Source organism: Myxocyprinus asiaticus, chromosome 1 (genome assembly GCF_019703515.2).
Source record: "Myxocyprinus asiaticus isolate MX2 ecotype Aquarium Trade chromosome 1, UBuf_Myxa_2, whole genome shotgun sequence".
In the NCBI taxonomy this organism is placed as follows: Eukaryota; Metazoa; Chordata; class Actinopteri; order Cypriniformes; family Catostomidae; genus Myxocyprinus; species Myxocyprinus asiaticus.
Window position 1 is genome coordinate 43,531,593 of NC_059344.1, and position 21,465 is coordinate 43,553,057.

Here is a 21,465-nt window from a genome sequence, read left to right on the forward strand (position 1 = left end):
CTCATATTTTTTCTCATATGAGTTACTAAGAACTGCACAGACATTAAAGAATTAAGTATTTCAAGCATTCTCAAGTCATGTTAGCTGAAAGGCACCAGTCAGGCTCCACTTCATGCTATTCGGACAATGTTTTGTTTGAAGACAATGCAGAAGACCTTGGTGGGAAACATATAACTCATGTTGGCATCTCCTCTCTTTATTACAATCTGAATTTTTTTTCATGTATTCATGTTACATTTAAAAGCAATGTCAATGAGTACCCTTCATCAAAGAAATGAAGCATTAAAGTCAACCAAATTTCAACAAAAGTTTTCGAGGGTGGTCTGAAGGAGGGCTAAACAGAATCAAAGGTCATATGCACTTGTTTCTCCACATCCATGTCATGGAGGAGTCTGTCAGGCACATCTTCCACAATGTAGGGCAAGAGACATATCTGAAGAAATTAGAAAAGCCAAGGAGCAGACAAACAAACAAAAGCAAATTTCAAGCAGGGCTGCACTTCTGCAATTGCAGCTCTGTCTAAGCACCCAGGGGTATTTATCTTAGGTCTCCTGTCAAAAAGGCTTGGCCATTCCATGCAACTAATCCTACTAAACCATCTCTTTCCACTTAGATCAACAGGGCACAACACTAAGCATTTCTGACAGATACATACAGTACATCTGCCGCAATTCCCAGTCCCAACACCCCCCCCCCCAACCCCCCCCCCCCCCCAAAAAAAACCCCACCCCCTAGTTTAGACAAGATCACAGCAGCAGATATGACACTCACAGCTTCTGAAAAATTTAATACCACTTTCGGGAAAATCTCCTGGGATTACTTTAACTCCTTTAACCTGTTTATCATGCTGTTTATTCTATGGGTTTGAATAATGAATCACTTTGATTTCCTCTCCTCTTTTTGTTTTCATCACAGAATTGCGAGCTGGAATTTAATGATTCTTCCACCTCCGGCCCCCTCAGTCTCTCTCTCTGCACTCGCTCTCTGTCTCCTTCGCTCCCTCTCATTTAGCGTCAGCATAAAGCTCAGCTTGCCTTGGAGAGCTACTGGTGGTCAGGGGGATTCAAATGTTATCTGATTTTCCACAGAGGGGTTTGGAACTGGCCTGAAGAGGCAGGGACAATAACAGGAAGCAACTAGAGGAACGGCTGGGCTGGGCTGATCACTTTTGCCACTGAAGTGGTCTGATTGTCCAGTGAGCAGCTCTGTGGGAGCTCAGACAGGTTCACATGTCCACCACACCAACAGCACTGACCTGAAACTGAGAAGGATATACCTCTGCTTATTTACATACTGTAGGGATTGTTCAATCAAGGACGATTGTTGAAGGGACCTAAACTCTGGTAGGTTTTTGTGTGTGTGTGTGTGTGTTTCTAGTTATGGTGTTCAGGTTCAAATTAACAAAATTTAAGGTTCATTTCAATGGGAACAGCTTTTATTGGTTGTACTCATGGGCTTGTGCTAAAATAAAAATGTGTACTTGTAATTTGATATAAATTAAATGATAATATGTAATATGCTCTTTATATCATGTGTGTCTTTACAAACAGATTCAAAACTAGATTTAAGTTATGTTTCCTGGTGTAATGGGAAAGAAACTTCCAAAAAACTCTAAAATACCCCAGGGAAGACGTTAAACTTATCTGGATGTTACGTTTTACTTAGGGACAGAGAAGCAACAATAAATCCTTACACCTTCTGTCCTGCTTTTTCTTGTAACTACACAGTAATGTTTTTTTTGTAATGTTAGCCCATATGCCACTGTAGGAATAGTGTTCTGAGAGAGACAGAAATCAGAGCTATCTCACCAAATAGACATTCATAGCTCATGAAACTGTTGTTAAAGATCATGAAAATCATAGTTCATTCTATAAATAATATAACAAATGGCACTGATAAGCTCAGTATTAAGTGGCATGATACATTAAACTGTAAATTAACAGAACCACACTGATGAGTCAGTGGTGAGAGCAGGTGCCATGCATACATTCAGAGAGTAACAGCTTTAACAGGTTTCTATAGCTTATGACATGCAAGATATGTGATAGAAAGGATGGGAGCGCTGTGTATGTCAGGCTGAATTTCCTAGAGGAGAGAGTAGGCAGATTGCTGGAAGCTGCTCCATTATTAAACCTATTTTAATCTAAAGCCCACATGTGAACACACACAGAAAGACTTAGTTTTAATGATGGTTTGAAAAACTATGTTTCTGAAGATGTGCAGTGCAATTGAATGGTTTTTAATACTCCAATAAGACAGATAATATATATTTATGGATCATCATTACCATGAGCATTAAGATCCTTTGACTGTCAAATATGAAGAAAATAAATTTAAAAAACAATTGTCTCAAACATACTTCATTGACAGTGTCAATAAATAATTGCGATTGTAATGAAGTGCTGCAACAAAGCTGTTGATAGCAGTGCATTCAATTAAAAGAACATGTTCTAGAGAAACAGAAGGAAAATGTGACTTAAACTGCTTTAATAAAATTATGCGAACTCAAGAGAGGTGGAAAGTCATAGCAGGTGTTCCAGATGTGTATTTTCAGTTAATTTGTTTGTTGTATTTAAAGAAAAAAAAGAAGAAAAAAAAAGCTTTATTAAGTGTCTATGCTTAAAGTCAACCTTTCAAGTGATTTTAATAAGGTAAATGTAGTACATTTTACCATACACTTTGGGCAAGTTAGCTTCAGAAAAGGTGACTTTAGTGGAAAGCAGGAAGGAAGGCAGGCTGTGATTTGACCATAGACAGAAGACCACAGGCCAAGTGCCTCAGACAACAAGCTAGTTCCATAAAGATCCAACAAGTAGTTGATATCAAGTAACTAAAAGTTCAGCCACAATATTGCCAGTTATTTAATATATACAGTACCATGCAAATGTTTTAGGCACTTGTGAAAAATGCTGCACAGTGAGAAAGTCTTCAAAAATAATGCCATAAATAGTTTTTATTTACAGTGGCGGTCCGTGAGGGAATTTTCCGGGGAGGCAAATATATAAATCCGTAGTGAAAGATCAAACCAATAAAAGATTGCTGTGGGTCTAAATATCATGTTTTATGTTGGTAATTATGCTTCCTTACACAGATGATCTCCTCTCCCTGATATCATAAAATAGTCTTGATAACTATATTGTTGTGTTATAATCTTTCCAGCTCAACATTTGTCAGTAAAATGACGCAATGCCAGTTACAGACTATAATCAGTGCAAACACTTATAAATAAATGGAGGGCCCTGTTCCATGTACAGTAACATCTGCTCAACTAATACAGTATGCGCAGACAAACTCCATCCTCCACTGCTTCGAGTCAAATTTATAAATGATCCTGTCGTTTAGTCTTTCACGTGTTTTTAGATCTTCCAATACATTTTATTCCATCTTTGGCATATTTTGAAAGTTTCTCTTCACCTGTCGCATTAAACACAAGCAGGCTTGATGAAGCGTAAATGTGATACTGAAAGCTGATTGGCTTGAATGTTTACTTCTGATAATGATTGGTTATGAAGGTGGAAACAGGCAAGTTTCATTTTACCTCCATTTGTCCTTTTTAGGGCGCTGTTTGAGCGGTGTTCTGAAATATTTGGTTTCAGAGATTTTCGGTTGCACTGGGCGGAGCATACATGAATATTCATGAGTTTCCTGTTTCGTGTTAAAGCAACACTGAAAATATTAGTGCCTGCTCCCTGGATCACAATTCATCTAAGCTATGTTTTCGGAAAGGTAATTACGTTTCAGCATCAAACGCAGTTAAACTTAAATTATATTCTATTCCCTTCAGAAGCTTTGAAACTCTGTTGTTGGATAATTTGACAAATGTATCTGTGGTGGCATAAAGTTTATTTTGTGATTATTCTGTCATTCCTTAATCTCTTGCTCATTTGGTAAATAATTCAAACAGGCTTTGAATATGTATTATTCAATCTCAAAGGGACATCATGTTTTTTTTTTTCCCCCACGCATGAACAATAAGGTAATAATTTCAGATCTTTCCTTTTTTCAAAACAGTGCATTTAGTGGACACAAATGCACTAAATGTTAGACAAAAGACTGTGTAAGAATGTGAGAAAAAAACATGTTTTGTTTTTTTAATCAGTTTGACAAAATGGTGATGGAACTATCAAATGTATGTTGGTCAAGTTATGAAATGTGTAACAATGCAGTACTTGTGTTAAATATGTTAGTCTATGAGCTTACCCTAACAAGTAAAATGTTTACATTTTAAATGACAAGTGTCTAAAATAATATTAAAAGTCCATATAATAATGTGCACATTTACTGTAAATGAGAAAAATAAAGTTACTGTACTCATGGGAGTAGTTGCCTTTTTGCTGATGAGAATAAAGAGAGCAACTGATTTGGTGGTAAAGTTTTATTCAAAAATGTTTATATTGAAAAGACATGACAAAAAAAAAAAAAAGAAAGAAAAGTCCCTTTTTGATTTACAGTTTTTTAAAACTTTGCTACTATTTTCACAATGAAAGTGGTGCATTTTCAAAACTCTTTGTACTTATCTCACAACTGATTCTGATCAAAAATGCACTTTTTTTCAAACATGTTCAGCATATATTCAATTGTTTTAGTACAATACACAAAATCACAAAGTAACTTGACTACATGAACTTCATTTGCATCTGTTCTCTTTCAGTTTAATACATGTGTCTATCATTTAATCCAACTGATCTTAATGGTTTATGAATGAATCCTTTGGTATTTCTACAGATTTTCAGCTGGTCTGATTATTGTGTGTTGGTAAGGTATCAGCTACTTTAATTTCTAAGAACTTTCAATCAGGATAGACAAAACATTAAAGAAATAAAAAAAAAAAAAAAAACAATTATTTCTAATTTCTTTCACCTGGTAATCACAATTGGTTATCACATACAGTAAGTAAGTAGAACTGTGTGGGAGCATTTGCAATGTGCAAACATGGAGCAGGATAGACTTCAAAAGAGAGGAAAGCTGCAGAGGGGTCAAAGAGGTAGACGCTGCCAAAGAGGGCCTCCTCAAGGAGGTGGACATCAGAGGGATGGAGGAAGCATACTGGCAATTCGAATGAGGTCTGGGCCATCATTGTTGACCATGTGGTTGAAGTAACAGAGGCTATTTTACATTATTTCAAATTTTCTGAGTTTAAATTTATTTCTATTGTTTCACAATGCAACCACAGTATTGTTGTAAATAACTTTTGATGTTTTCTTTGATCATATGTTGGATAAATGTGTTATAATGGATTTTGTCAATTTGGTTAGATAATGTATAATGCCCAGAGTGACGACTGTGTATATTATAGTAGAGTAACTTATTTTATTCAGCACCACGGGTGATATGAACATGTATCTTCTATTGTTTGCTATTGAATTAACTGATTGTTTAAAGTACTAAACTGAAAAAAGACCATGTTGTGTTTTGTGATTAAACCAAATGTTCCCATTACATGTTAGAATAATCTTGTTTTTTGAAACAATGATTACATGGAAAGAAAACATAACCGTGATTAAAGCATGAGATCAGTTTTCAAAAGAATGACTAGGTGTGTGATCAAGAAGTGTGATCAATTTAGAGATTTGTATTAAGAGTTTTGAAAATGTATCACTTACTTCTAAAAGTAGTACCAAAGCAATGAAAAAAAAAAAAAAAACTACTACTAATAATGAATGCATAATTTCTGTTTAAGTTATTTACCAAATGCACAAGAGATAAAGGAATGGCACAGAATAATCACAAAAGAAACTTTGCAACCACAGACACATTTGACAAATTATCCAATGACAAAGTTGTAAAGCTTCACAAGGGAAAAAGAAGAATATAACAAAAATACTTAATGGCTGTAGGTTAACTGGTTTCCTAAGACATGTGCAAATAAATGGCTGTAATCATTCTGAACAAAACACACGACACAGTCTATAAATTGTTGTGAATAGACGAACAGACATAGTTTAACTTCAACTGCGTTTGATGCTGAAAATTAATTACCTTTCCAAAAACATAGTTTAGATGAATTGTGATCTGGAGAGCAGGCACTAATATTTTCAGTGTCGCTTTAACACGAAAATCATGAATATTCATATGCACAGTGCAACCGAAAACCTCAGAAACCAAATATTTCAGAACACCAGAACCAGATAATGTTGTGTCATTTGAATATCCATTTTTATTGGTCAGTTTACTGAGAGGAGGCTGAATGCCGTAATTTAAACTCACCTTGCTACCGCGCAAGAAAGAACAATACAAAAAAATACATATTTTTCCAATAAAGGCATCTGAGTTGTGTATGTTTGTAGGTAAATTGATTTAAAAAAAATTTATTTGATCACTTTCGTTATGTTATTTTTGAATAAACTGATTTATTCCTCTGAACAGCTGCCACTGTTAATTTACATTAGTTTAATTAACGTCATGCAAAGTCCAGTAAACAAAAAAATAAATCAATATTTGGTGTGACAACCTTTGCCTTCAAAACAGTACCAATAGGTACACCTGGGCCACATTCACACAGCAGCAGAATACGGTTGTCAGACCTGTTTTGAGTGCTTAATACAGTTACGTTCACACACAGTTTGGTTATTTACAAGAGTGACAACTGCATTCTATAACCGAACTGACACCTGCAAATTTTCAGGACTCAACCTGTGCTGTGTGAACAGAACCGTACTGGACAACTATTTGTTAGTTACATCATGTACAGTGAAAGACACGCTGCACTGTACACACGTGTGTCTCGTGTGTTTCATGTGGGGTTTCGTTAACTCATGGGGATGGAGAAATGAGCTACATGTCATCCAAAGATTCAGACGCAATTTTTACCGGCAGCTTACGAGCGCGAGCCGCACAACACAAAAGCTGTGCTCTATACGTGGTTAAAAAGCATTCAGAGCGCTGTCGGTTAATTATGATCTGATGGATGAACTCGCGCATCGATTGGACTCATTTATTTAATAACGCTTCGGCAATTGTGATAAGACATGCCGGTGTTATGGACGTCGCCATCTTTTAGTCACTGTCACTATGGTTTCAGCTGTTAGAATACAGTTGTTCGTTCATACAGACAGCATTTAAACTGCTATTGTAACTTGTATGAATGGGACATGATATTTGCTTGTTGTTAGCAGAAAGGTTGTTCCAAGCATCTTGGAGAATTTGCCACAGTTCTAAAATTTATATTTCCTATTGATATGCTAAAGCTGAAGATATGAAAAACCATCTTACAGTAAGATAAATGTTTTTGTAAAACATCTTATGTGCCTAATACTTTTGCACAGTACTAATATATATATATGAGAGAGAGAGTTATTATTTTTAAAATCAGATAAATTATGATCAACCATTGGAAGTCTATGAAGCAAACACAGACAAGCGGTGTACTGTTATGTTCAATGACGTTTCATTACTGTTATACAAAATATCAGCACTCGCTTGCCCAATCACTAGAACTGACTGTTGTGTTGTTAGCAGTATTAGAGTACTGATGAACTTATTACTTCCCGCAGTATGTTATGTCTGCCCACTCATGCAAGAGATCATCTGACATGGCTTTAAAGAATATTTAAAATTACACTTCCAATCTGCCATCTTTAAAAAAAAGTTTTTTTTTTGTTTGTTTTTTTTTAAATCCATACAAAATTACTTTTATTTTGATGATTATTGTTATTATTCAGCAAAGTACTGGACAATTTAAAAAAAATAATACACTGATCAGCTGAGCCCCTAGCTGATTTCTTTTTCCGGTTAAGGCCAAATTCATAAATATGGAAACACTTTACAATAAGGTTGTATTTGTTAAATTATTAACTACATGAATTAACATGAACTAACAATGAACAATCCTTTAAAGCACTTATTGATCTTGGTTAATGTTAATTTTAACAAATTCATAATTTTATTAAATGTTAACATTAGTTCATGCAAAATGAACTGACATGAACTGATAATGATGAACAATTGTATCAATATAAATGAATATTTACCAAGATTAGTAAAAAGATATATTTTTAATTGTTAGTTCTTGATACCTGAATGCATTTACTATGTTAACAAATAGAACCTTATTGTGAAGTGTTACCATATTTATGAATTTGGCCTTAACCGGAAAAATAAATTGTGCTTGAATAAACTGGAAAATTTGAGTAGGAATTAACCATGAAATGAAAATGTCCATAATATTCTGAACCCATTATGAGGCAAGGGCAATTTTATACCTTATGTGAAAGTAATCATTTTGAGTGGGAGAGAGTGGAGTTTACGGGGTCCGTAGGCTAAGATTTAGCAATTTGAGAACACTTAAGAACCATAATCCACCTCATCTTAATATCATCATCTAAATGAGTCTAGTATAAGAATGGTCCATCAAGCTAAAGAGTGTTATCTGGGATGGGAATAGTCTCAGATTGCTCAGGCACATAGCGGGCTAGAAAATGTAGTTGTAGGCTTTTACAGTATCACACAGTTAGTGTGTGCTATTTCCCATGATTCAGAAGCGTACAATCAAAAGATTCTGCCATGGAAAGAACTAATGAAACAGACAATTTAATGAAGGAATTTGATTCACAGAGATAACTATGGATTGCCCGAATTATATATTTGTCTTTCTTTCTTTTCAACTTTCCAACATTAAAACATACCTAGGAGGGTGCAAAAATACCACTTAATTAAAACAGGAAAAATTTAAAGACATGAATTAATATGTATATAATGGCTCTGTTGTTCATTTCACATGGTCCACAGATGATGAAACAATCTGCCTGGAGGCAGATGACTGAGCCTGGCTTTTTGGTAGGTTTCTTGGTCATTTTATGTACTCTCAGCACAGTAGTGAATGCTCACCAAGCTCCGAATCCACCATCCTTGTACAAGACAGTCCTCCAAAGACAGAAGAGAGAATGGAAATGGGATAAACTGTATGTGTATGAGGAATCACCTCCAAAGACCCCACCTGAACCAATTGGAAAGGTATGGGGTCAAGACCATGATCAATGGAATGATGAATATAGTGTATGAATAATATAAAAAAATTGCTTGATTCAAATGCATTGCAAAGTAATTAGAGAGTCGCATAAATACCTAAATAAATGAGAATGTTTGTAATTTTTCTTTCCTTTTTTGCATCTTTCCCTATTTAGCTAGTGAATACACTTTACAATGATATGTCCACGCGGTTTATCCTCTCAGGAGAAGGTGCTAATGACATTTTTAAAGTAAATGACATGGGGGATATCTTTGTCAATGCAAAGCTGGACAGAGAAAAGAAAAGTGTCTTCAGACTCTCAGCCTCGATCATCAACATTCAAACCGGAAGATTGATTGACAAAAATGATACTTTTGAAATAGTGCTCCTTGATATTAATGACAACAGACCTGTTTTTCCACCTGCCCTCTCTGGATCCATCAGTGAGTCCTCTAGAGCAGGTACTGTTATTTGTATATATGGTATTCTTGTAATTATTGGAGTCACTATAGACATATGGGAATGTTAACATTATATTAAAGTTTGTTGCAGACAGACCGTACAACAGTCAGCTAGACATTATTGCATTTTGTGCGAGTATTTTTCTTAGGCTTATACAGTATCTTATACATTTATCTCCATAATGGAAGTATCAAGTTGAATATACAGCGCACACACACACTAAAAGTACCAAAATACCATGGCACTACTTGTTTGGACATGGTAGCTACTAATTTGATATTTCTTTGGACATGTACCATAGTATTATCTGAAGTACACTGGAATGCCATATAATTCATGGTAATTATTTAGTATCATGGCATTACCATCTGACATCATCACAGAGCCATGGTATCATCACACTATTGTAAGGGCATCTACTATGGCTTGATTCTCGATTGCAGATACGTTATTCTGTTTAAGGTATTCTGGGGACAAAACTTTTTTTTAATTTATTTTTTTATTTTTATTTTTATTTTTTAGGAACTACAGTGATGACAGTAGAAGCAACTGATGCCGACGATCCAACCACTAACAATGGAGTGATTGAGTACAAACTGTTAAATGGGACAGACCTCTTCCAAATCAACAAAAAAGGTGAGTTTTTGTTAACTGATCTTTATAAAATTCTATTATAATGATAACTGACCTGTGAAATGTTTAACATAAGCCAGAAAAATATGACTAGCATGCACTGTTCTTTTTAAGGTGTCATCAGCACACTGAAAAGCACCCTGGACCGTGAGAAACAGAGTCAGTACCTGATTACCATACAAGCCAAAGATATGCCAGGATCAAATACTGGAAATAGTGCTACAACAGTAGTGACCATCAACATTACTGATATAAATGACAACATTGCCACCTTCAAGACAGGCAAGTGATTTGTAAAAACTGAGATATTGAGATAGCAAAGACACACTGCATACTACACTGCTTTTTGAGTAAACATCAGAACGTCACTTTCTCCAACAGGAAAATACTATTTTAATGTGAAAGAAGACAGCAAACCAGGATCTGAAATTGGCACATTAGAGGTGGAGGACAAAGACGAGATACAAAACAAAGATCCAACATTTACTATACAGCAAATAAATGAAGTGTTTGAAATTAAACGGAGTAATGAGAAAGATGGAATACTTTGCCTTAAAGTGGTAAGTATTTAAAACTTTTTTAAACAATTTACAGCTTTCAAGGCTGAGTAGTGCTGTTCGTGATATCAAAGTTAAAATTTCAGTGAATTCGATTATCAACATTTTCACTAGTTACATGAAGTATCAAGTATAAGGTTATTGTTATTTTGCTGATTTTCCTTTGCAATCACTTGCAGCCTCTCGACTATGAAACAGAGCAGAATTACCTTCTCAATGTAACTGTGGACGAGTATACAGTTTCCAAATCCCCAGATAGCCAAGGACCAAACTTGCTGAAGAGCGCCCAAGTTTTAATCAACATAATTGATGTTGATGAACCACCCATTTTCAACCAAACTGAATACAAGTTCAGCATTCATGAGGGTCCTGTCAAGAATCCAGTCATTGGTGCTGTCTCAGCAAAGGATCCAGATAAAAACAGCTACAAAATACGGTATAAACTGACCTGTATTTTATACATGTACCGTATTTAAAAAAAAAAAGCACACAAACCTTCTGTTTTCTGCTGTACTATAAAGTTGTAAACAGATACAAATGACTAACCTCATGTTGACATTTGATCTGTCTAGGTACTCTATTGAAGACCCAAACTGCCCCGTAAGTGTGGATCCTGTACAAGGTCATCTTTCCTTAAAGAGACAACTGGATAGAGAGCAAGAGCCCTCATACACATTCCAAGTTACAGCACAGGAGGATACACCAAATGGTATGCTCTAAGCAAGCTCTTAGCTATCACACTTGTGTTTCCAAAGTAAAACACCATATTGGGCTATTGTGATTTCAGTCTCGCTGAATCAGCACTGACCAAATTGGCTGCTGATCACTGATTACCTGATTAAATAATAATTAAAAAAAAATGCCATTAAAAAAACAAAAACATTTGTGCTGTGCTGATTGTTTATTTGAGAGAGTACTTTGTTTTAATTAAAATTAAAATGAAAACAAACAAGCAGTAAATAGTATCATACTGAATATAAGAATTTTATTCCAAGCTATATCCTTTGGTAGCGCTGATAGCTAAATCTTTTAAAATAACAGTGAGCCAAGAGTATAAATAAGCATCATGATTATTAATGTCATCACAAAAATTATGTAAAACCTTCCTGTTCTCTCTAAATCCTCAGGTCAAAAATCCTATGCAATGGTTTATCTGAAAGTTCTTGACATTAATGACAATGCACCAGAACTGACTAATGGGAGTGATGTGTATGTATGTGAGAGTGATAAACCTGGCATGGTACGGAACTACTGTTATACATTTAACCATTAAAATTCCATACATCTTTTACCTCCCCCACCCCACACACACTTTAGGTCTATTTTCATACACCTGTTTACATACACCTTAATTTATTATTACCCTCTATATTTTATAGGTCATTGGGATTATTGGTGCCCATGACAAAGATGAAAATTCAGGCAGATTCCGCTTCACTCTGGCAAAAAAAAGTTCAAACTTTTCCCTTCATGACAACCAAGGTGAGTACATTAATAACATACAGTACACTAAAGCCGAAGAGTAGTTATCAACTACAGTAATAACTTTAGGCAAAGTTTGTAAGGTAGAATTTGAAATATATTAAGTCATGAAAGAGAAACCCCTAGTATGTGTAAATTTAAAATCCAGACTTTTGTTCATTAGGGAAATTTAAAACTGACTTTACCTTTAATGTCTGCTACGGGTGGGAAATTAACACCTGCCAGCAGCCAAATGTGGGTATTTTTACAAAGTGGTGGTATTTTGCCTTATCAGCCACTGTGTGGATTGGCCTTTGACATAAAATACGATTGTAAAATTACAACAATGAATTTGTTTTTGAAGTAGCACATTTGTTTACACTGAAAAACATTCAGAAGAAAAGCTTGCGAGATGAGTGTCTAAATGGTTGATCTTAAGTGCCGCACTCGATCATATCACAAGCCAAGAGGCTTAGAATTACGCTATAGTTAACATGTTTACATCCAAAATGACGTACACACCAGGATGTCACCGATGTTCCACGCGCGGTCAGATTACAAAAGTGGCCTAGTTTCACTTTTGTGCGGTTATATTTTTTTTTTTAAACAATAAACATCCCTTGCACACCTTTAAGGGATAGTTAACCCAAAAATGAAAATTCTCTCATCATTCACTCACCCTCATGCCATTCCAGATGAGTATGACTTTCTACTGCAGAATACAAATTAAGATTATAATATTTCACCACTCTAAGTCCATACAATGCAAGTGAATGGAAGCCAATATTTTGAAGCTCCAAAAATCACACGTGTCAGCATAAAAGTAATCCATATGACTCCAGTGGTTGATTCAGTGTCTCCAGAAGCAATATGATAGGTGTGGGTGAGAAACAGATCAATATTCAAGTACATTTTTACTATAATTCTCCTCCCTGCTCAGTCAGCCTCCACTTTAACTTTCAATTTCACTTCTTGTGTTTTTGATGATTCACATGCTTCATGCATACAACCACTACTGGGCAGGGAGAAGAATTTCTAGCAAAAATGGACTTCAATACTGATCTGTTTCTCACCCACATCCAGGGGCGGACTGGCCATAGGGAAAACCTGGACTTTTCCCTGTGGGCTGACCGCAAAATGGTGTACATACAAGGTGTACACTACAGTCTTCAAAGAAAAAGGACAACTGGCTCTAACAAGGACAGAAAGAGATGTGGAAGGACCAGATTTACAACTAAGAGGATAAGTACACCAGAGTTCATTGTATTCTACCCACTCAACACCAGTTTCATGTACAACAGTAAATAGAAGACTCAGGGGTGCAGGCCTTATAGGAAGAATTGCCAAGAAAAAGCCCCTTTTGAAACAAAAATGGTTAGAGTGGGCAAACAAACAAACATTGGACAACAAATAATTGGAAAAGTGTTATGGATCTTAACCCCATTGAGCATTTGTGGGATCAGCTAGACTGGAAGGTGCATGAAAATGGCCTGACAAGACAGCCACATCTATGGCAAGTGCTACAGGAAGCATGGGGTGAAATGTCACCCGAGTATCTGGACAAACTGATAGCTATAAATGACAAGGATCAGCAAAGCAGTCATTGCAGCACATGGAGGATTTGAGGAGATCTTTGTAGATTAAGAAGTTCTGAACATTTCAATAGTAACTTCACATTATTGATGTCCTGACTATACACCGTGATCAGTTTAATTATTCACCAAAGTGGTGTACCACCAATTTCTTTCCGTAAGAGCAAAATCTGTACATTATTCTAAACTTTTGGCCACCAGTGCGCACGCACACACACCTTTTATTAAAAGGATTGTAACAGTCACTCATAGCCATATATTCAGTGACTTTAAATAGATATACAGCAGGGATAGTCAACTGGCAGCCTGTGGGCCAGTTCCAGCCCACCAATCATCTTTGGCTGGCCCTCCAACTGATTTTTGATCATATCGTCTCAACATGTGAAATACCAGAGCACTCGGTGCAAAACTCAGCATTTCATAGGCGTGAGCCTCAGCAATCAGAGGCAAGTTTAACACTCATGGACACCTGCAACAGCAATCATCAGTTGTGCAGACCAGGGGCATGTGTTTAAGCTTTTCTGGCAACAGTTTAGTTGCACTGCTTTTCAAAACATGGATCACCATTCAAGTGAGCATTTTAGTGTCTATCCATCATGCATTTATAGAAAATTGCTTGTTGTAATGAGACACCAACACAGAAGCTTGAGATGAAGCCAGATGCAGGAGTTTATTATACAGGACTCTGGAAAAGCCGGCAAGCAAGCAGGGTAAGTATTCAGGAGCTGTACATGCAGTCTTAGGAAACGGTCTTTGACAGAACCAAGAACCAAGGCACAAGGCTGTAATCCATGAGTGGTAACTTCCAGATCAACATGGGTCCAAACAGGAAACTTCAACATCAAATAAGAACCACAGGTGAGTAAGGTACGTAAACTGAAGGCTACTATATTTAAAAAAAGTAATCAAGGATCTCAAAGGACACGTTCCCTTAGTATTCAGAGTGGTTGGTGGTATAACATGCCAGTTCAAACGGTAAGTTGATAGGCTGTAAACTCGGAATTCATAAAGTCACTTATCTTGCGCATCAGGAGTGGATCGTGGACAAACGGGTGAGATTAGTCCAGGTGAGTGGAAATGCCGTAATCTCCCTGTCACTTGATGTGTAAATCCAGAACAAACAGGTGAGGTAAAAAACACAAGAGAATAGGTTTGCCGTAAACACGGAAGACTCAGAGTCAGTTAACTTTTCCAGAAGAGATCGCTGACAAAGTTATAAGCGGGAAAGCAGTATACTACTGCGCCTGGGCGAAATGGAGATCCAAAAAACGTTACAATAAGGCTAGACGCTGACAGAATGTGAGAGTGAGGTTTAAGTGCAAGTTTTAACGAGGTGATAATAAGCTGCAGGTGTGCGTGATTAAAACTCGCGGGAGTGAGAGGGTGACTGACAGTGAGGGAGAGCCCGGTGCGCTCGTAACACTTGTGTGGAGTGCAGTCAAATCTACAGAGGTAAAAAATGATCACCGCAGTTGTGACAGAAATGTTGTCAGCACATATGCACATGAGTTAACAAAAGCAATCGATTATGAAAACTGAACGTTTAAAGAAAATGTGCTAAAAAGTGTGCTTCTATTCACTATTCTTGAAGTGTCAAACGATTGTGCCTCATCTGTTCAGGGTCTGTAGGGCTTGGGGGAGAAAAAGATAATGTGAAACTGAACCTGCAAATATCCTGATTATATTTGGTTCTATACAGCTGTGAGTCAGCCCTCTCAATCATGAACAGCATCAACTCTGTTCTTCTTTTCCCTATGATGATCTACACAAAAATCTGGCTCTTGCACTGGCTATTGTGTGCAAATTCACAATATTTGCCAGACACATTTTTTTCTCACTGAATAGGATGATACATTATAGAGAAAATGGAAGAATAGACATTTTATCTCTCTTTTTTTCCAAAAAGAAAAGAACATTTAAATGCATTCTTAAGTAAACATGACAATTTTATATGACCATTGTTTTCATATGTGGGTTGATATTGTGAGAGGGCTTCAGCAGATCTAAATGTTTCTCCTCAGATTTAATAATTTGTAAACAATAGCTAAAATGTTAAAATGATTATTATGTTTTGTTTTGTTTTTTAAAGTAAAGATGATAAAAAAATTATTTGTTAGTTAAGAGTATAAGTCATGTTTGTTTTTCAGCCAGATCTTATGAGGGAATTTATGGCCAGACCTTAAATATATATAATTCAATATACAGTATACCCTGTGACTATTTTAATATGAATAAATGCACAGTATTAAGGGTGTTTTTTAAGTAACATGTTACTTGCGATGAAAGTGTTAGCTAAGATAAATACGGAAAAATATGTGGTCCCTGCCAAGTTTTCATCTAGATAATCTGGCCCCCGCAAGAAAGTAGTTGAAGAGCCCTGATATACAATAAACAGAGTGTTGCTTTTTACAACTGCGTCTGCAACCGTCTTTCCTAGCATTACAGTTCAATCATAGGAATGGCAAAGTGAGGATTTACTCTTCCTACAATTGTGCAAAGTGTGATATTCTTAGGCCTGGTTACATTTAATTGTCACAAGGATCTTGGCAACATTTCCCTGCAATCATCAACAGAAAAACAAAAGCAGAATCCAATGACAACAATAGCAATGCTGATGAAGATCATTAGCTTGCACCTGTGGCAGACATACAGTAGCAAGTCATTTCCCCTAAGAACATAATTAATGACTGCATCTTTTCATTTACCAATTTTTGTTGTAGATAACACTGCAAGCATTGTGCTAAAGCAGGGAGGTTTCAGTACAGAGCACTCAGCGGAGCATGTGTTGGAAATCGAAATCTCTGATGGAGGTACACCAGAACAAAAGAGCATTAACCCCCTCCACATTAAAGTGTGCACATGCCAGTCGGATCGAAGGATGGAGTACTGTATGGTTTACGCCCAGACTGGACTGAGTGTCAGTGCCCTCTCAGCAATTCTTCTCTGCATCATCACAATCTTGGGTAAGATTACATGTGTCTCTTCTCTCTCTCACTTGCTTTTGGGTCATTCCTATAATTCGGTGACATTTCGGCTTTAAAAATAAAACTAACTTTTACAAGAATCTTTATGTTTCATCATTAAAGGGACATGTTAAAGATTGTATTTGTCATACTGGTCAAGCTAAATGACACAGAAATTCAGATGTCCATCTAGTTAAATTGGCAGGGTGGAAAATAACAGGGTGGAGAATTACGGGGTGGACACAGCAGTGTGTAACATTATAAATTGTGTTAATTCATTTCCAAATTATAACTGGGTGAAATTAAAAAATATACTGTAAATACCACAACTTGTACTGGGGTTTAAATGTCACCAAATTGTAGGAATTACCCTTTTCTCCTTTCAGTTTTGAGAATTGTGTGTCTAAACACATATCCTTACAAAGACAATTGAGCCCAAGTGCAAAGCAGGGTTTTGAAGAATTCATGACATTACATGAGGATGGTCATATACTGTAAATCACACATGTGAACATTTTAAAACCTGTGTTTAAAGAAAGAATTTTCTCCGTAATTTCCCAAGTGGAGAAAGAAAGGAGAGTTTGTGTAATTCACTGTCTTTGGATCCATTAAAGGTGCAATATGTAACATTTTTTTTTTTTTTTGCCAATGTGTGAACGGCTTGTAATGCAACTTAAAAAATGAGCCCTTCCCGGACTTCCTAGGTTGCCTATTAAAGCCTGTAGACTGATTTTCATGGGAAGGGAGTGGGTCACTTTTGCCGGGAAAATCCAAAGGATGTGACGTTTATGCACGCTCCCGAGAGCCTTGCCTCAGATAGTAGCGTCTCTTCCGCTATTCAACAGCGACAACAAACTGCAACACTAGGTAATGTTATCTTAGAGATGGAATCCAGCAAACGTCCGGCTCCCAGCACAACACAGACTCCTACACAAACTCTGAGTAAGCCAAAAAAAAAAAAAAAAAACATTTATCTACTGAATCCCATCTGGCTAAGCGGAAACTTATCGTGCTCGAGCGAAAACTAGAGTGAACATCGGCAGGGTATTTGATTCCTGGAGGGACCTTCATTCGGTTTTGGGGATCAAAACTGACCCTGAATTGGCGTTCTTCTTATTGGATAGGTAAGCTTACATAACTGCAAAGCATGTGAAATATAGTGTCATAAGGATTGATCTGTGTAATTTTAGCTAACTTGATCTTGCCTGCTAACGCTGACGAATTGCAAGCTACCTTGCTTCATAACTTTAAAATAATTTCATCAATCTTCTTTTTATACTAAAAGTCAGGTTAATATCAATGTTAATCTGTAATTATTCAGCAAGGTAAACTACAATAATACATGAAATGAATGCTAGACAATGTTCAAGATAATACAAAAGCTCCATTCATTAGTGTAACATAACTTGGTTATACAGAAAATATATACATTCTATTATTATAAAACAATAGTGCATCAATATATCAAAATAACAGTTGTGATGGAATCACATCAATACTGAATTGTGTCAACATATTTATAATGTACAGTCTATTTTATAAACAGCTACTGTCATCATCCACCAAATTTAGCTAACAGCTATTGATAAAGCTGGCTAGCTAGCTAACGCCGACATAGGCTATCATATAAAGGCAGTCAATGTATCGTGCAAAGAAAAGTGATTACTTCAAACTACAGTGTCGCATAGTCAGACCTATATCCACACTTTGTTTTAGCCCTGTTCCAGCATTGGAGAGTCAAATATAATATGCAGTCTCAAAGTTTGTAGTAAAACAATCATAACTGTGTAATTTTAATTATGTTACCTCATCTGTCAGCATGATGTCGGTGAATCATGTTCAGTCTTTTTGTACGTTACGTCATTGATTTGGTCGATGCTCACGTCCCTATGGAGTATGTGCGTGAGCACGAGCAACAGGTAGCTGGCTGCAGTTCACTTAACGGCCACAGGTGTCATTAATAACAAGGGTTTCTGAATCTTACATGCTGCACCTTTAAGTTGTCTGATTGTGTAAACAATCCAGGGACCAAACAGTGTGACTAAAATCATGTAAGCTCCATATACTCGTTCACTGTCTCCAAGTCTGGTCCTCCTGGGTATAGGCTTTGTTAGTTAGTGTATATGTGATGAGTTGTGTGCTGAAGAAGTGTAATTTAACAGTTCTGCAACACTGCTGTTTATGTGTGAACTGCCAGATGTGAGAAACAAGACAGGAGTGATGATAAGTAAAAAAAAAAAAAAAACACACACAATCCATTGATTTGCAGTCACTTCAACCAATATATGAGAAGTGTTGAAGTATTTTGAGATTCAAATTTTCACAGACAGGCAGGCAGCTTGAGTGAAACAGTTCTCATATCTTGTGTCTGGTGTACAGTAGAATGTTCTGTCAGGTTGATAGTGTCTCTATTTCTCTCGTCATAATAGTCATCATCATACTCATTGTGTTGCGGAGACGTTATCAGAAAAATACTTTGGTCACACTTTGCAAGTCATCTGGCGAGATCCATGAGCAGCTGGTGAGATACGATGAGGAGGGTGGTGGAGAGATGGACACAAACGGCTATGATGTCTCCATCCTGACCTCCGCCTGTCATGACAGTAGCTTTCGGCCTGGCCCAGGGCCTTCCCATTATGCCATGGTGAAGAAACCCCCAGCCTGCAAGGGTGACATGGCCATGATGATCGAGGTGAAGAAAGATGAGGCAGATCACGACCGCAATGGAATCCACTATGATACATTACACATCTATGGCTATGAGGGATCTGAATCCCTGGCCGGTTCCCTCAGCTCTTTAGACTCATCCTCCAATGGGTCCAATTTGGACTATGACTTCCTAAGTGATTGGGGGCCACGTTTCAGGACCCTGGCTCAGCTCTATGGAGTAGATGGCTCTGACACTGATAGCTCCTACTGATCCCCAGAAAGAAAGCCCATCTCTCAGTGGCCATCGTCCTAGGAGATTAAATCAAACTTAGAATCCATCAGATGCTAAAATGTGGTATGATGGAGACTGTTGTATTCTCTTCATGGGACTTTCTGTCAGGGTCTTTTTAAGAGAATGATTAACAAGTGGCAATACTTGTTTACTTCATGTATTGTTATAACATTTTGTTGAGCACTAAAGTATTTGTAATTTTGATAGAATAAGTGTTAGTATAAACAAAAAAACTTGCCTTGGTCTTTCAGACTAGTTTTTGTAGAGGTAATTTTGTACAAAAAACATTAGACACTGGTTGGAACAAGCTCAGTTTTGGGTGTTTTATCCATACTGCAAATTATAATTAAGGGTAACAAAACTTATCAGTGTGAGTGCTTTTTTCCTTTTTTTCATTTGTATTATTATGGTGGGGTTTTTTTATTTATTTTTTTTATCTTGTACTATTTACAAAATCCTTAGTCTGTGAGCTTAAGTTTTTTTTTTCTTTTTTTTTTGGACTTATTTCTAAAGCTAGCATTGTTCAGCAGCTGACTCTTGTCATCAGGAAAACCACTGAATTGCCATGGGAGCAACACAGGAAGCAGTAATAACTGTATTTTGAAAGTATTAAAGGCTATTCCAAGTTTATTTGACAGGAATCATCAGCACATTGATTGTTATAAGTAAAGCCTAAATCTCTAAGGTCAGCCATTATAAGGCAATCGCAGATATCTCAGGAAACGTGTAGTGACTTGTATGCTTGTTGAAATGTGAGAAGTGGTGAATATCTGAATTACCATTTGAGTCATATGTGTGGCTATATACATCGATCAGCCACACCATTAAAACCACCTGCCTAATATTGTATAGGTTCCCCTCGTGCTGCCAAAACAGCGCCAAACCGCATCTCAGAATAGCATTCTGATGGTAGATGCTATTCTTCTCACCACAATTGTACAGAGCGGTTATTTGAGTTACCATAGACTTTGTTAGTTCAAACAAGTCTGGGCATTCTCTGTTGACCTCTCTCACATACAAGGCATTTCCGTCCACAGAACTGCCGCTCACTGGATGTTGTTTGTTTTTGACACCATTCTGAGTAAACTCTTGAGACTGTTGTGTGTGAAAATTCCAGGAGATCAGCAGTTACAGAAATAATCAAACCAGCCCATCTGGCACCAACAATCATGCCATGGTCCAAATCACTGAGATCAATTTTTTTTTCCCATTCTGATGGTTGATGTGAACATTAACTGAAGCTCCTGACCCATATCTGCATGATTTTATGCACTGCACTGCTGCCACACAATTGGCTGATTATATAATCGCACGGATGATTGTTGGTGCCAGATGATCTGGTTTGAGTATTTCTGTTACTGCTGATGTCCTGGGATTTTCACACACAACAGTCTCTAGAATTTACTCAGAATGTTTCCAAAAACAAAAAACATCCAGTGAGCGGCAGTTCTGTGGAGAGAAATGCCTTGTTGATGAGAGAGGTCAACAGAGAATGGCCAGACTGGTTTGAACTGACAAAGTCTATGGTAACTCAGATAACTACTCTGTACAATTGTGGTGAGAAGAATAGGTTGGCGCTGTTTTGGTGGTACAAGGGGGACCTACACAATATTTAAAACCAAGGAGGTTTTAATGTTGTGGCTGATCTGTGTATTTAACAGGGTCTTATGAGAATAATGCAAAAATTACATTGCTAATCTTTTGTTTAAAGATAGTTCAAAGTAGTTTTACTCCAATATGTATGTAGCAGACCAGCCTTTCTTGTCTCATGAGAGTACTGTTCATCCTCATATAAAATTTAATTGACAAGAGGATCTTCATTCATTGAAAAATGTGTAATATTATATATATATATATATATATATATATATATATATACACACAGTTGTGCTCAAAAGTTTGCATACCC

The 21,465-nt window shown here is 36.7% G+C and overlaps 1 protein-coding gene across 1 annotated transcript; it reads left to right on the top strand.

Annotated features, from left to right (window-relative positions):
- Window positions 1-1,097: 1,097 nt before the first annotated feature.
- On the top strand, window positions 1,098-20,969 carry LOC127446104 (cadherin-5-like). Its single transcript, XM_051706771.1, has 12 exons — window positions 1,098-1,343; window positions 8,728-8,952; window positions 9,123-9,408; window positions 9,932-10,045; window positions 10,157-10,324; window positions 10,424-10,602; window positions 10,779-11,035; window positions 11,172-11,308; window positions 11,727-11,839; window positions 11,979-12,081; window positions 16,373-16,615; window positions 19,045-20,969. Exons 2-12 carry the CDS (start codon window positions 8,728-8,730, stop codon window positions 19,533-19,535), a joined length of 2,316 nt encoding a protein of 771 aa, XP_051562731.1. The 5' UTR covers window positions 1,098-1,343; the 3' UTR covers window positions 19,536-20,969.
- Window positions 20,970-21,465: the final 496 nt, after the last annotated feature.